The sequence below is a fragment of the Vombatus ursinus genome, unplaced genomic scaffold, assembly GCF_900497805.2.
Source record: "Vombatus ursinus unplaced genomic scaffold, bare-nosed wombat genome assembly UNPS02015089.1, whole genome shotgun sequence".
Taxonomy (NCBI): domain Eukaryota; kingdom Metazoa; phylum Chordata; class Mammalia; order Diprotodontia; family Vombatidae; genus Vombatus; species Vombatus ursinus.
In genome coordinates this window covers 5,094,160-5,108,693 of record NW_020954867.1, presented here as the reverse complement: position 1 = coordinate 5,108,693, position 14,534 = coordinate 5,094,160, and the positions used below count along the sequence as shown (strand labels likewise).

General features: G+C 34.7%; 1 protein-coding gene across 4 annotated transcripts in view; it reads left to right on the top strand.

Moving 5' to 3' along the window:
• The window catches only part of DIAPH3 (diaphanous related formin 3), a 426,288-nt gene that overhangs the window by 96,391 nt on the left and 315,363 nt on the right, over window positions 1–14,534 (top strand). For all 4 annotated transcript variants that reach the window (XM_027846174.1, XM_027846175.1, XM_027846172.1 and 1 more), the window contains one exon: window positions 449–579. In XM_027846174.1, coding sequence (XP_027701975.1) covers window positions 449–579 — 131 coding nt within the window. The remainder of the gene's footprint in view (window positions 1–448; window positions 580–14,534) is intronic.

Genomic DNA, 14,534 nt, shown 5'->3' with positions numbered 1-14,534 from the left:
GAGAGATTTAAGACTTTATAGTTGCTTTCCGCCTTTTATGTTTTCCTATTATATTTTGGTTTGGTTATTATGATCTTTCTTTTTGAGTTTTATTTGTGTCTTTTGTTTTAATATAAACGATTTCTGGATATAGTGCCCTTTTCAACCTCTACTATGCACATATACCCTGTAAGTCTCATCTGGCAAAAAGGGGGGAAAAGTTAAGTAAAACCAATCAATATTGATTTCAACATTTGTATCAGATTTAAAAAATCAGCTATTTTAATGAGCAAAAATATTTTTTATGGAGCTATAATTTTTGGATATGATGGCCTATGAGTTTATATATTCAGAAATGAAGTGGTTGCAATCTATTTGTGGATTATATATATTTAAAAAAAGATGTATTACTTTTGTACTGTCAGGAAGCCATCACTCAGTATAACTTTTTAAAATGTTTATTTTAAAGGGATGTCTGAAGAGTAGCCGGCAAATATCACCACAGGAATTCATCCATGAACTGAAAATGGGAGTTGCAGACGAAAGACTTGTCACATGCTTAGAGTCCCTTCGGGTGTCTTTGACCAGTAACCCTGTCAGGTAATTCATCTGCCATAAAACTATTATGTAAGGTAGAAGGATTTAACAGATACAGTGAATTTATGATTTATATTTTCCCTGAATATACTTCCATTATACTATTTTCACTTTAGCAGTTTAATAACTTCTGGCTGTTAAATCTGAGTTTGTGGTGAACCATTGCATCTGTTTGCTTTATCTTTGGAGGGTATCATATAGTTGTGATGTCCTTTGGAGTTGATTGAGTGTGTGTGTGTGTGTGTGTGTGTGTGTGTGTGTGACACACTATTTGTAATCCTGTGAATATTTGAGTGAAAATATATTTTTGAGAGAATTGAGAAGAGGAGGAAAAACATTTCTCTTTGTTATCTGGTTTTCTTCTCCCCTTGAGTTTTATCTCTCTTTTACAATGTGTCTATTTTTTCATGGCTTTTATTCTTATTTCACTTCAGCCTTACCTGTCAGTGGTTAATGATGTAAGTCATAGTCTGGCTTACATTTAGTAGCTATAGATTGTCATCATCATCATCATCATCATCATTATCTAATAGCTAGCATTTACGTAGTGCTTTAAGGTTTACAAAATACTTAACATTTATTACCTCATATAATCCTCACAACCTCCCTGTGAGATAGGTGCTGTTATTATCTCTCTTTTACAGAAAGAGAGAATGGAAATGAAGGCTTAGAGAAGTGAAATAGTTTTCCAGGGTCATAAAACAAATGTAAGAAACAGAATATGAACTTAGGTCTTCCTGATGCCAAGTCTAACATTTTATCCATTGCACCGCTTAAGTTAGCTGTTTGGGTCTCTATCCCAAACGTATACTTGTAGTGAAGAAGAGTAGTTCATTGTTTCAGGAGAGAAAACTGCCCAGTGGCAAGCATTATCAGCCATCTTTCTCAAAACAAAAATAAAAAATAAAAAAAACCCACTGATAATCTTAGGCTTTTGTTGCAGTGTTTTGGGCAAAGTATATGTGTAGGTGGCTTTCTTTTTTTCTATCTTTTTCATCTTTCTTTGGTCACAATATCCATTGTCTTTTTTGTGGACAGTAAATCTGGGTACACCATTAATTGAATACATGTTATAATAACTGTTTTAGACACTATGAGGTAGATGTAAAGGAATAAGTTGTGAAACACTGAACGCTGTCTAAGGAAGATGTTAAGAAAGTAGCTAAAACACAGAAAACTGAGTCAATGTGGAATTTTGGACAGAGTACTAGAGAATCCTGCTTGAGACATTCATTCTCTATGTGACCTAGGGCCAATCCTTAACTCTTCTGGGCTTGTATCTTCATATGTAAAATGAGGGGTTTGGATGAGATGACCCAAGCTCCTTTGAACCCTAAATCTATGATGCTCTGACCAGAAGAATGATCCAAATGGTACATTAACTAAAGAGAAAAAATAACAGCAATGCTTCCAGTGGGCAAAATAGGAAACGTTTTGAGTCATCCCTGGTGAAACAAGAAGGATGATGCTAACAAGTACCTCTGCTTATTCATGGTTACAAGGATGCTGAGGTATTTAATTGTTACCATATAGTTGTTCCTAGGGGGAAGACACTGTAGAAAAGTGGTACAGTGCTCCAGTATGGCAGCTAAAACTGAGAGACAACAAGCTGCACCTGTGGACCCCTGCCTTTTGGCAGGTCAAAAAAAAAATGATGTGGCAGTTATGCACAATTTAAGAAATTTCTCTTCAGAGAGAAGTGCTGGCATTTTTTTCTTATGAGCATTTCTCCAAGGTTGTTTTCAAACCAGAGGTTAGAGACTAGAAGGGTGAGATGTTCATAATTTCTCTTGGTGATTTCTTTTTTTTTCCTCCTTGATTATTTATTTATTTTTAGTTTTCAGTATTCACTTCCATAAGATTTTGAGTTTTAAATTTTCTCCCCCTCCCACCCCCCCAAAGATGGCATGCAATGTGATATAGTCTCTACTTATACATTAATATTAAGCATATTTTCCCATTAGTCATGATGTAAAAAACAATTAGAACCAATGGGAAGAATCACGAGAATGAAGCAATAAAACAAAACAACAAAAGAAAAGGAGAACAAATAGTATGCTTCCATCGGTAATTTATTTCATACAGCTACATATAAAAAGATATGTATTAACATATATGTGTATATGAATATATTATAATAATATATGATATATGTGCATATATACATACATGTGCATATATACATACATGTATGTGTGTATATATATATATATATATATATATACACACACGTATATATACACACATATATAAATAGTCTTTCTAAGGTCCTGAGCCTATGTAGCACTTAATATTGCTGCTATATTAAGTAAATACTTTTTTTTGAAAATGCCTTTTTGGCTATGTGTCCTTTTCCAGAAGAACTTTGAATAAATAGCATATGAATGAAAAATGCACTGATTACATACTGTGTTTCATATCTCTTGATATGCTTTACTGTATTGTAATTACTTTATTTTGCTATATATGAACCTTAAGTACTAAAGTTGGACATTAAAGTTTAACTTTGCATAGACCTTAAATACTTTGATTAAATACTTTGATGTTGAACTTAAAATTACCAATTAAAATAGATACAATGATTTCTCCTAAGAATAAAGTACTTATTTTTTTGTACATGCTGGATCAGATTATTTCAGCTCAACTTGACCTAAAAGGTTTTAGAGCTATAAATTGTTTCCATTTATTTGTTTGAAATCATGTATTATGTATTTTCATTCTGTGATGAGGTTAATATGATTAAGATTGAGTTTTATTGGAGTATTTGTCAGTCAACTGGTATCATAAGTCATGCTTTAATTTCTAGATAAGAAACTTCATTTTTAAAATAAATGATTTTAAAAGAACCAAGGGGAAACCAAGGGAAACAATAATACTGCCAAGTTGCTCGTATCACTTCCAGAAAGATGAGTTTATTAGAGAAAGGCTAGAGAAGCATTGTAATATACTATAGAACATTTTTCAGTTTTGATGCATGTAGCATAATTTTACCGTTGAAATTTGGCAGTAACTGTAAAGACAAACTACTTCAATCTTGTTTTCAATGATATCTCAAAAAGCAGTCTGGTTGTATTTATGAAAATCTTTAGATAATATATACTTTGTTCAATAAGTGATTTTTATAGGGAAAAATGCTATATTGCAGAATCTAATTCTGTGGTCATAGGTACTGAAATCTATCTCTTAAAGCTTTTTTGTGATTTCATTTAGAAAATTACTATTTCAACTGAGATAGTGGATTTTTTTGAGTAGGAGGAATTCTCTTAGGAATTTTACATTTTACAGCAACATGTAAAACATGTAAAACCCAAAAAATAGAACATAATTTGAGTAATGGAAACATAAATAACTGAGGGAAATAGAGCCTAGAAATATTTCATTAAGAAGGAGGTACAGAGAGCTGAGAGGTGGAAATGAGGGAGATGTGCAGAATGAGAGGGGACTGCACAATTTAATAAATGTGGAAAATATAATGCTGGATTTGGAAGAAGTGAGTAATTCAGCAGGTAGATTGAAATCAGGTCATGGAAGGTTTTAAATGCAAGACAGAGGAATTTGTATAGCAGTATCCTTAATAAAATATAGTTCCCAGAGTAGAGCACAGGATACTTCATATATAGTACAACAAGCTTTGATAGCAAATTACTATCATTTTGTGGTCCTGCAGTACTGCTTTTCTGAATAACATCATTGTATATTTATATTGGCTGTTGGTTTTAGGGAATTTTAAGTACACTGTGAGTTAGTAGTGTGCACTTTGATACTATGTTACACAGAAGTATCATGTTATTAACTCATTGAACTTTTGATTTACTAAAACCTTCATACCTTTTTTCAGTCAAACTTCTGCCTGGCTCTGTTTGGGCCAGGAGCCTGGAACCCATTTGGAGTTGATAGGTGCTCTTTTATTTCTTGTTTGCTTGTATTTGGCCTCAATATCTGTATTTGTTCTATCTTTCCTATTGTTCTTTGTAACAAAATAGATGAAAGGATAATAGCAGTAGAGTATATTTGCTTTTTTAAACATTAAAGCTCTCTATAAATGAGTTGTTATATTCAGTATTATGTTATTCATCCCTGTGGTAGACATCCCTGTTCTTGGTACTTTTTATCCTCCTTAGCATTTTTTCTAGAGCCTTGGATTCTTACTATATTATTATCCTGCCTTGTCTGTTAACCTTGGTGTGATCTTTTTTATATGTACCTTTTGAATCTTAGTTTATTGCAGGGTTCACAGTGAGATCTCTTTGGATTGCTTCCCCCTTTTTATTCTTGTTTGGGAGAAAGCTGTAATGTAGATTTTTTCAGAGTTAGAGATTAACAAACTAGACTGTGGGGAAAGGAGACAAGAGATTATGGCACATCCTTGAAATAACTGACCGTAGGGTTCAGGATAAGTAGAGAGGAAAGTAAAGTTAGTACACTGGTTAATGGACTGCAAGAATAAGGGAAGGGTATACAAAAGGGGTGTCAAACCCAAGTACAAATGGGAGACACTAAACTGTACATAAGGACCTCCCATGGGTGCGGATTGACTTAGAAAACTATATGTTAACAGTATTTATGTTTTATTGTGTTTTTATTTATTTTGTTAATTTTTCCCTAAGATTTTAATATAGTTTGGACCTCACTCAGGAGTGTCATGAACCACATGTGACCTACTTGCTGTATGCTTTGCCACCTCTGGTGTAGAGGTTACAATGAGGAAAAAGAGCACATTTAGGAAGAGTACAGGAGTGGAAAAAAAGGGTAGATCATTGTTAGGAGAATTGCGATATTCAATAGCTCAAGAAAACACAGCAAGAAGAAATATAAAGAGAAATTCCATTCAAAATAACTACAGAATATATAAAATACTCAGGCATCTGCCTACTAGGACTCATACAGTAATTATATACCTATGGAACATTCCTATAGAAATAAAAACAACTAAATAATTTGAGAAGTATTAATTGCTTATTAGTAGACTAAGCTAATGTGATAAAAATGAAAATATTACCTAAATTAATTCAATGCCATACCAAACTACTGAAGGATTATTTTATAGAGCTAGAAAAAATTCATTTGGAGGGGAAAAAAAGAGATCAAGAAGCTCAAAGGAAATAATGCACACAAGGGACAGTTAAGGGGACCTCAAAGCAGTAATCAAGAAAATGACCCCAGTTGCTCTCACTATGTGACAAAAATTGTTGGGAAAACTTGAAGACAGCAGTCTGGCAAAGATTAGGTTTAGACCAGCATCTAAAGCTTCAAATGATACAAGACTTAGATATTAAAAATTATATAGTAAACAAATCATAGGAACAAGGAAGAAACCACATTTTGAATGTGGCTAAGAAAGAATTCCTAACTAAATGAGGGATACTGGAGATTAAAATGGACAATTTTGACAATTGTCAACCCTGAAAACAAATGACCAAAGAGTCACAGAGGTTTTACAACCACTGTTAACTCTAAAAATACCAAAGAGCTCACACAGGTTATCACAACCACAGTTAACTCTGAAAAATAAAATGAAAAAAAAATCAAAGAAATAACAGTGGTCATAAGAAAAAAACTTTATTCCATTGGAGGAGGCAAACTAGACGTGTTCTGAGGTCCATTCTAGTAGGAGACCCGTTTTACTGTGGGCAAATCTCAATGTATATATCAGTGACTATTCAGTGAGCTGTAGCCCTAACAATGAGGGGTAACAGTAAGTTTTCTGCATAACAGGACTTCATGACTGGCACATGGTTACTGCAGGTGCTTGTCCAATATCAGAGACCATCTGGTGCTGGTGTGAAACAATTCTGGGATTTTGCTGTGCCTGAGATCAGCCAGAGGGTGAGCGCAAAGGATTGTTGTTATGCCAAGCTCAGGGCACAGCTTGCTTGCTGGGCCTTAGCTCTGGAAAACAGGGTGTCTCCTAATAGTGAAAAGAGAGGAGTAAAAAGAGAGGGATGGTCTTGGCATGGGGATCCTGACAATATAATAATATATATTATATAAAATTTAAAAGTCCTTGCACAATCAAAACAAATGCTGCTAAGATTAGAAGGGAAACAGCTGTCATCCTGTATCTCTCCTCCTTTTTGTGGCTAACCTCCTTGAGAATATCCATTAAATTAGGTACCTCAACTTTCTTTCCTCTCACTCTCTTTTCAATTCTCAGCTCTCTAGTTTCCAACCTCATCATTCAGCTGAAACTACTCTCTTCTAAGTTACCTGTGATCTCTTAATTGCCAGATATAATGGTCTTTTCTTAACATTCGTTCTTCTTGATCTTTGACACTGTCAATCACCTATTTTCTTTGATCCTTTCCTTTCTCTGGGATTTCCATGACACCACTCTCTCCTGGTTCTCCTACCTGTCTTCTATCTTGGTGTCATCTTTAACTACTTATTCTCTCTCATCCTCTCTATCCATTCAGTTGCCAAGTTCCATCTTTTCTACCTTCATAAAATCTCTAGTATATACCCCCTTCTGTCCCCTGACATTGCCACCACTTCGGTACAGGCCATCATCACCGCATGCCTAAACTATAAACAATAGCCTCAAGTCTCTCCCCACTCCAGTTCATCCTTCATTTAGCTGTTAATCTTCCTAAAGTGCATGTCTGACCATGTTAACCCTTCTCCCCCATTCATTCAATCTTCTTCATTGGTTCCCTGTTTCAGAATCAAATATAAAATCCCCTTTTTGGTCTTTAAAAACCTTCATAATTTGGCCCCTTCTACCTTTTCAGTCTTCTCACACCTTACACCCAACTCTCAGCATTTTTGCTGGCTGTCCTCCATGTTTGGAATTTTCTTCCTACTCATCTCCATATCCTGGCTTCCCTGGTTCCTTCAAATCTCAGCTAAAATTTCCCATCTGCAAGAAGCTTTTCCTAGTCCTCCTTAATCTTAGTTCCTTTCCTCTATGATTATCTTCATTTTGTCCTCTATATGACTTGTTTGTATATAGTTGTTTTTATATTGCCTCCCCCTTTTAATTGTGAATTACTTTAGCAAAGGGGTTATTTTTTGCTTTCTTTGCATCCTCAGCAAAGCATACTGCCTGGTGCTTAATAAAAATTTGACATGACTTAATTGAGAAAACCATTTTTTTCTTTAAGTATTTATGGTAAAAATCTCATTTCCAGCTGATTCAAATTTATAAGAATAAGAACCAAGGCCCAACTGATAAATTGTTAAAGGATACAAATGGGAAGTTTTGAAAGGATGAAATCCAAGCTATCAATATGCATATGAAAATAGGTTCCAAATCACTGCTAGTAACTCTGAAGTTCTACTTCACACCCAACAAATTGGCAAAGATGACAAAAAAGAAGAAATATTTGAAGAGCTGCTAGAAAACAGGCACATTAATGTGCTTGCTATCTGTGGTGTGAAGTGGTTCAGCTAGTCTGGAAAGCAATTTGGATTCCCCCCAAATCAGCAAACCGTATATTCTCTTACCTATGATATCTTCCTAGGCTTATATGTCAAAGAAATTAAAGAAAAAGTAAAAGGTCTCATATGTCCAAAAATATTTATAACTGTTCTTTTTGAAATGGAAAAGAACTTGAAACTAAAGGGATGCCCATCAGTTGGAGAATGGCTGAAACAAAGTATACTATATTTTTACATGGTTTCTTTTTCTTTTTTTCTTTTCTTTTTAGGCAATTGGGGTTAAGTGACTTGCCCAGGGTCACACAGCTAGTAAGTGTCAAGTGTTTGGTCTGAGGCCGGATTTGAACTCAGGTCCTCCTGATTTTAGGGCTAGTGCTGTATCCACTGCGCCATCTAGCTGCCCCCTCTTTTTTCCTTTTCTAATCGGAGTGGTTGATGGGAAGAGAAAATAAATGCTTAATAATTCAGAACAATTAAAAAAATTTAAATATTGGATAACTGTAAAAGAAGGTCTGGACAGATGATGGAGGTTTAAACACCTAAGGAAATCAAAACAAATTTATATGTTATAATCTATAATTAAAAATTACTTCTTAACCTCATAATGTCTTTGGACTGATACTATAAATTGTAGTTCTAAATTCTCTTTCCTTTGTTGTTTCAACTTAGATCTCCTTTTAACATTTTCTGGAACAATTTAGAGTGGGAAGGCCCCGTCTAGCTCGTCAAGTTAAACTGAAGTCTAGAGGGATTACTTGACTTGCCTAAGATTCTATAGCTAGGATGCAGCAGAGTCTTGGAGTCACATTTAACCCACTTCTTGTCTCTACATCCATCATCTTATCAATTGCACTATGCTTTTGTTTTTAAATTGCAGCCTTCACACATATCTCTGTTAATTTCCCCTAAAAATTATGATCAGAGTATTTGCCAATAAGTCCTCTCTTGTGTTCACAATTCTGTTAATATCTTTTGGCCAAAAGACCCTCTTTTTTATGTATCTAATAGAGATGCTTAATTTTCTATCAATATTATTATCTGCTTAAATTAAATTTTTATTTGGAAATAAGAACAACAATTTATGTGATAGAACATCAGAAGCAAGATCATGCATTTGGGTTGTAGAAAAGGAATACTAACTTAAGTATAGTGATACAAAATCTTATATGTAGGACTATGAAATGAATTACAAGCTTGGGATATACTTTCAAAATGGAACCATAAAAATGTAATTAAGATTGCTTTTGAAATTTATAACAGTAGTATAGATTTGTTGCATTTCTTAATCAGAATGTTGCTTAATCTCTCTTTTGAGGAGGATGTCATCAAATATGTTTTCATTCAATGGAGGACTCAAGTTTTTGGAATTGATTATGGGTTTATATTCTTATTTCACACAGGGCATATTAAATACTTGAGTCCCAGAAGAACTATTCTGTTTGAGTATTTAATCACCTTGCTAAGAGTAGTGCAAATGAAAGTTTGAAATAAGCTATAATTATATTAGATGTTAGTGACAAGTGATTTTTACAGATCAGTAGAAATTTATTTTTGATATTATATGGTATTAAAGCTGACCTTTGAAGTTTAAGATATTGAATTTCTTACTTTGCTACAAGAATACAAGTGTACTTTCCCCCCCTAGAAAGCTGTTATTTCTCTTGACGAAACTATTACTTTTTCATCAATGTTAACACATAGTATTCTTTTCTATAATGTACTGTCATGGAGTATATTAGAAATATATGGTCAGTATATTTACTTTTATCTGCAAAATTTAAATACTCTACTCAGATGCCCTTGCTAATTCAGGACTATGTAAATTCTGGTCATCATTTTGCTTAGTGTTTTTATAGCAAAACATTAAATGTATTGTAGAAGTAGAGTTACAGCATTTATTAAGCACTTACCATATGCCAGGCACCATTCTTTCAGCTTCATGCATGTCCATGGACTGAGTTTAAATTTGAACTCTGTATGACTTCAGGCAAGGCTCTTTGAGCTCCTTGATTTATTTCAGTATAAGATGGAGTTGACCACAGTGATGTAAAAGAAACTATTGAAATGCTTCAAAATTTGACTCAATCCAATGACCAGTCATGACTTAAGAGGATTCCTGTTGAAGCATGTTGGTAGAATATCAATTTACCCTTGCAGACATGGCCATAATTTTTTTGCTTGACTGTCCTTTGTTAGAAGAGAAGATTCTACATGGAGAATATGTCCTGACAATCATTGGGCAGTTACAGTGACACAAACAAAGCAGGAACAATAAAATATTTAAAAAAAAATCAACAAAACTCCTTACATACAGAGTAGGTGAGTCAAGTGTTTGATAAAATTCAAAGTGCTATATAATGTGAATTGTTATTATTGAGAATTTTTGTAGCCCCAGACAGCAGGACTTAATGCTGTTTTCAATCACTAGTTCTTTTCTTTCAGTTCTTTTGATCATTTTTTTTTTCTTGGTTGGTTTTCCTTGAATGATTTTCATAAACAGGAGTCTAGCTTTGTAAGTCAATAAATTCTCTCACTTAAGGATCAATTGAAAATGCTCATGTTTGGCATTTAAAGCTCATTATAATGTGGCCCCATCCCATCTTTCCAGTATTATTGAACATGACTGCCTTTCACTTATACTACAGTCCAGTAAGCTAGGTATTCTTGCTGTTTCTTACATATGACCCTCCATTTCCTACCCCCCATGTTTTGATGCCAGCTCTCCCTCACCCCTGGGATTCACGCCCTCTGCAACTTGGCATCTTTGCCTCTTAGGAGCTTGCAGGTTCTTCAAATTTGTGGTCAAATACCAATGTCTATTTTTGTAAAGCCTGGTGTTTTCTTCCCCAAATTACCGTTATTTTGTATGTCTACTCTCTCTCTCTCTCTCTCTCTCTCTCTCTCTCTCTCACACACACACACACACACACACACACACACACACACACAGAGTTGTCTTCTTCCTAAACTATAAGTCCTTGAAGGACAAGGACTATTGCCTTTGTCTTTTTATCTCTATCACTGAAACACAATGCTTACCCTGTAGCAAGCTGATCCTTAGTGGTTAATGAGTACATATGTTGGCCAACTGCCGTGTATACTAATTGTGTCTTATCTAGTTCTTGCCTAAAGTCACACAGCTAGTACGTATCTGAGGCTGGATTTGAATTTTGTCTTCTTGATTCCAGCCCAATCACTGTGCCCTAAGCTGCCCTAAGAAGATGAGGTAAAGAAAAAAGGGCACTGAGAGTCAAGAAGGGGGACACAAACAGTGAGGGAATTGAAGACATAGAATAGGGGAGACAGACTGAATTAGATGTATGTAGAGAAAGTATAGGAGACAGTGTACTTAGGGAAAGCAGGAGATGGATCTAGCCACACACACAGGGTAGAAGAGATACACACTAATGAAGGAGACACATAGGCAGAGAAGTAGACAGACGTCATTGGGGTAATGGGCAGAACCATGAGAAAGAGACAAATGACTAAACTGAAGAAGGGAAGAATAGGTTCTGGCCTAAATGTTAAAGTTGCTGTTTTCAGTCAGGGGCGTGGGTTTCAGTGTTCCTGCCAATTTTCTGTTTCCTTTAAGAATCCATTTACTCAAACCACAACTGATTCTTCAGTGTTTGCTGTTTTTGGAGCACTGAGTATTATATTTAGAAAAATAACACACAGCTCCTTATGGAATTTAGTATTTAATTATGGAGATGAGAGACCCGCATAGCTGATATTATATTGTCTGTAAGGTTTGTAAAGCACTGCATATGAATTATTTTGCTTGAAAAATGAGTGAGGGCCTGAAGTGACCAAGAAAAGTTTTATGAGATAGATAAAAGATCGAGAGGTTCCGTCTAGAATAGGGATATTCATGATAATCTACTTGGGGGTAGGGGTTTGGGCCAATAATACCATGGACTAAAGTAGCTATGATGTTTTGTGACAAATACTTGAAATAAGAGATCCTCTTATGAAGAAAACATTTGCCCTGCAATCAAAGTTTCTCTTAATTCTTTCGCCAGTTCTGTAACTATGATTCTAAGTTGTGTATCTTTTTGTGTGTTTCCTTGTCTAAAAAATATCAGTATTGGTCTGGAAGCCAGGGAACTTTTGTTCTAGAATTGGCAGTGCTTCCAAGCTGTGTAACATTTTGCAAGTTATTTAGCCTCTCTGGGCCTCTCCTGCTTTTTTCAATAAAAAGAATTGATTGAATTTGTTGGCCTATAAGGTTTCTGCCAGGCCTAAATGCCTCTTCTTAAAAGAGATGTGAGGGTGTATTGGGATAAATAGATAATATATGAAAATGGTATTTTTAAAGCAAGAAAGTATATTATAATTTGAGATATTATTTCTATATGACTATTTTTGCTTTCTGAAGCTAACAATACACTAGAGACTCATTTGTATGCTTTTGATTTAATTCTCTGTCTCTAGAAGCAATAACTCAACCTCATAAAGTTAACTGGTTTCAACATTTAATCTTGGAACCTCTGCCCCATAGCTTCATTTATTTATTTATTTAATTCTTCTGCTTCTACCACCACTCCCTCCCTATCACAATGGGCCTCCTTCTCCCCCACCCCCAACTGCCTGCATTTCAGTGCAGAGACCATTATTAGCAACTGGTAAATAATAATGTGTTCTGAACATTTTATTTGCACAACAAGAAGAATTGGATTTGCAATGAGTTGATTTAAAGAGGTGATAGTTTGTGTTCAGGTAGAATTTGGTCTGGATACTTTTTTTTTTAAAGTGAATTTATGTATACAAATGTTAAGATGATTATTTCATCAGTATTCCTGAAAAGAGAAATACTTGCATATTTCTCATTTATTCTTGAACAGCTTATAGTTAAACTGCTTAATGCTTTGTACTGGTACTGTGTGGACAAAGGCTAAACAAATAGATGTGATTTTGTTTCCTGAAGAATGACTATTTGTAGATAAGTTGATAATTTTCTGTTTACCCTTTGTTTCTTTCACTAACGATGAGAAACTTTGTATTTCTACAATAAGCAGTGGTTTTAAACAAACTGCTTTCAGAACCTTGTTCCTACCTATTCAATATCACTTTTTATCCTGGACTTACTTCCAAAATAGAAAGTGATATTTGTGCCTGTACAATAAACAAAATTGCTGGAAGGTGGGGGAAATGTGGGAGGAAGAAGAGAAATTTGTTTTTGTATCTGTATTACCAAGAATTTGATGGTAAATGAATATTGATGGTATAGAAAATGTTTAAGGGCAAAGGTTATAGGCATGTAATTTTCAGTGCTGATTGGTCAATAAACAATAACTTGGCCATCTTTGGTGTCCAGAAAATCTGCAGTTTTCTTTAATTTAGAAATTCCTTAGCTTGTGAGGAGATGTCACCTTGAAGTGCCTATTTTATATAAGTACAAAACACGGTGTAGCCTGTAGTAGTTCTGGTTTAAGATTTCATTGCTGCTGATGAGAAATTAATCACCTTTAAAGAAGTTAAAGGTTGTTACTTGAAGTAATTTAGTATAATGACTCTCAACATTTTAACTTTTGGAAGGCTTATTTTTTGAATAATTTAATCAGTGAAAGGGGACTCTCTTGGTTTGATTTCATCCTTATATCTTCAAGTAGAATTTGTATGCCCTTCAAGTGAATGCTTTTCTGTTCCAATTTTCTTATTTCTGACCTTGGGAATCTGTATTATATAGTGGATAAATAGCAAGCCTTAGAGACAGGAAGATCTGGGTTCAAATCCTACGTTTGATTCAATACTGCTTATGTGTCACTAACGTCTCAGTGATCCAGACAGCTCTGGATACATTGCAGAGAAAGGGTGTCTTTATGTATTAATAAAGAGAATCTCCTCTACTGGGAGTTCCTTATAACATTGAAATCACAGGCCTAGCCTCTCTCTCAATGTTTAATCCTGTGCTGTGTAATAGAGTCAGGATGCAGGATGGCACGGTAATGAGTACATGATTTGGAGTCAAAGAGCCCACTTAAGCAAATGGCCTACCATTGCCATTTCTTACCTGTGCAACTTTGGCTGGCAATCCATTTAAGGTTTGGGAGCCTCACTTTCCTTATCTCAAAAATGAAGGGTTGCCTTCCTCTCTTCCACCTGTGATTTCATCTGTTTTGGCAGTTTCTTGTGAGTAATTCCCTCTACCAATGAAGATTTGGTACTGGCTTTGCGATTTATAGACTTACGATTTATAGACTTACAGCATTGTGGCCTGGGTGGAAGATGGGCATGAGAGGTTAAATGACTTACCCAGGGGTCATGTATCATCTTTTCTTCTAACATTCTCCCCCATAAGATTTTCCAACCAAGTTTATATTCCAAACTGGCATGCTCTTGGCTGTGATGGCTTATTATTTGGGAAGGAGATAAAATGTTTGCTAGCCAGGGCAGTTTTTTTTTTTTTTGAGTGCTTATTTTTTAAAAAAAATTTCCATTGTCATTTTTTTTAACATTACTAGAAACATTCTATACATAGACATGCAATAATAACTAATACTACGTATAGAAATAGAAAATTCTCATGAAAAATTCACATACCTTAGAATAAGAATTGAAAGTCTTAAAATAGAAGCATG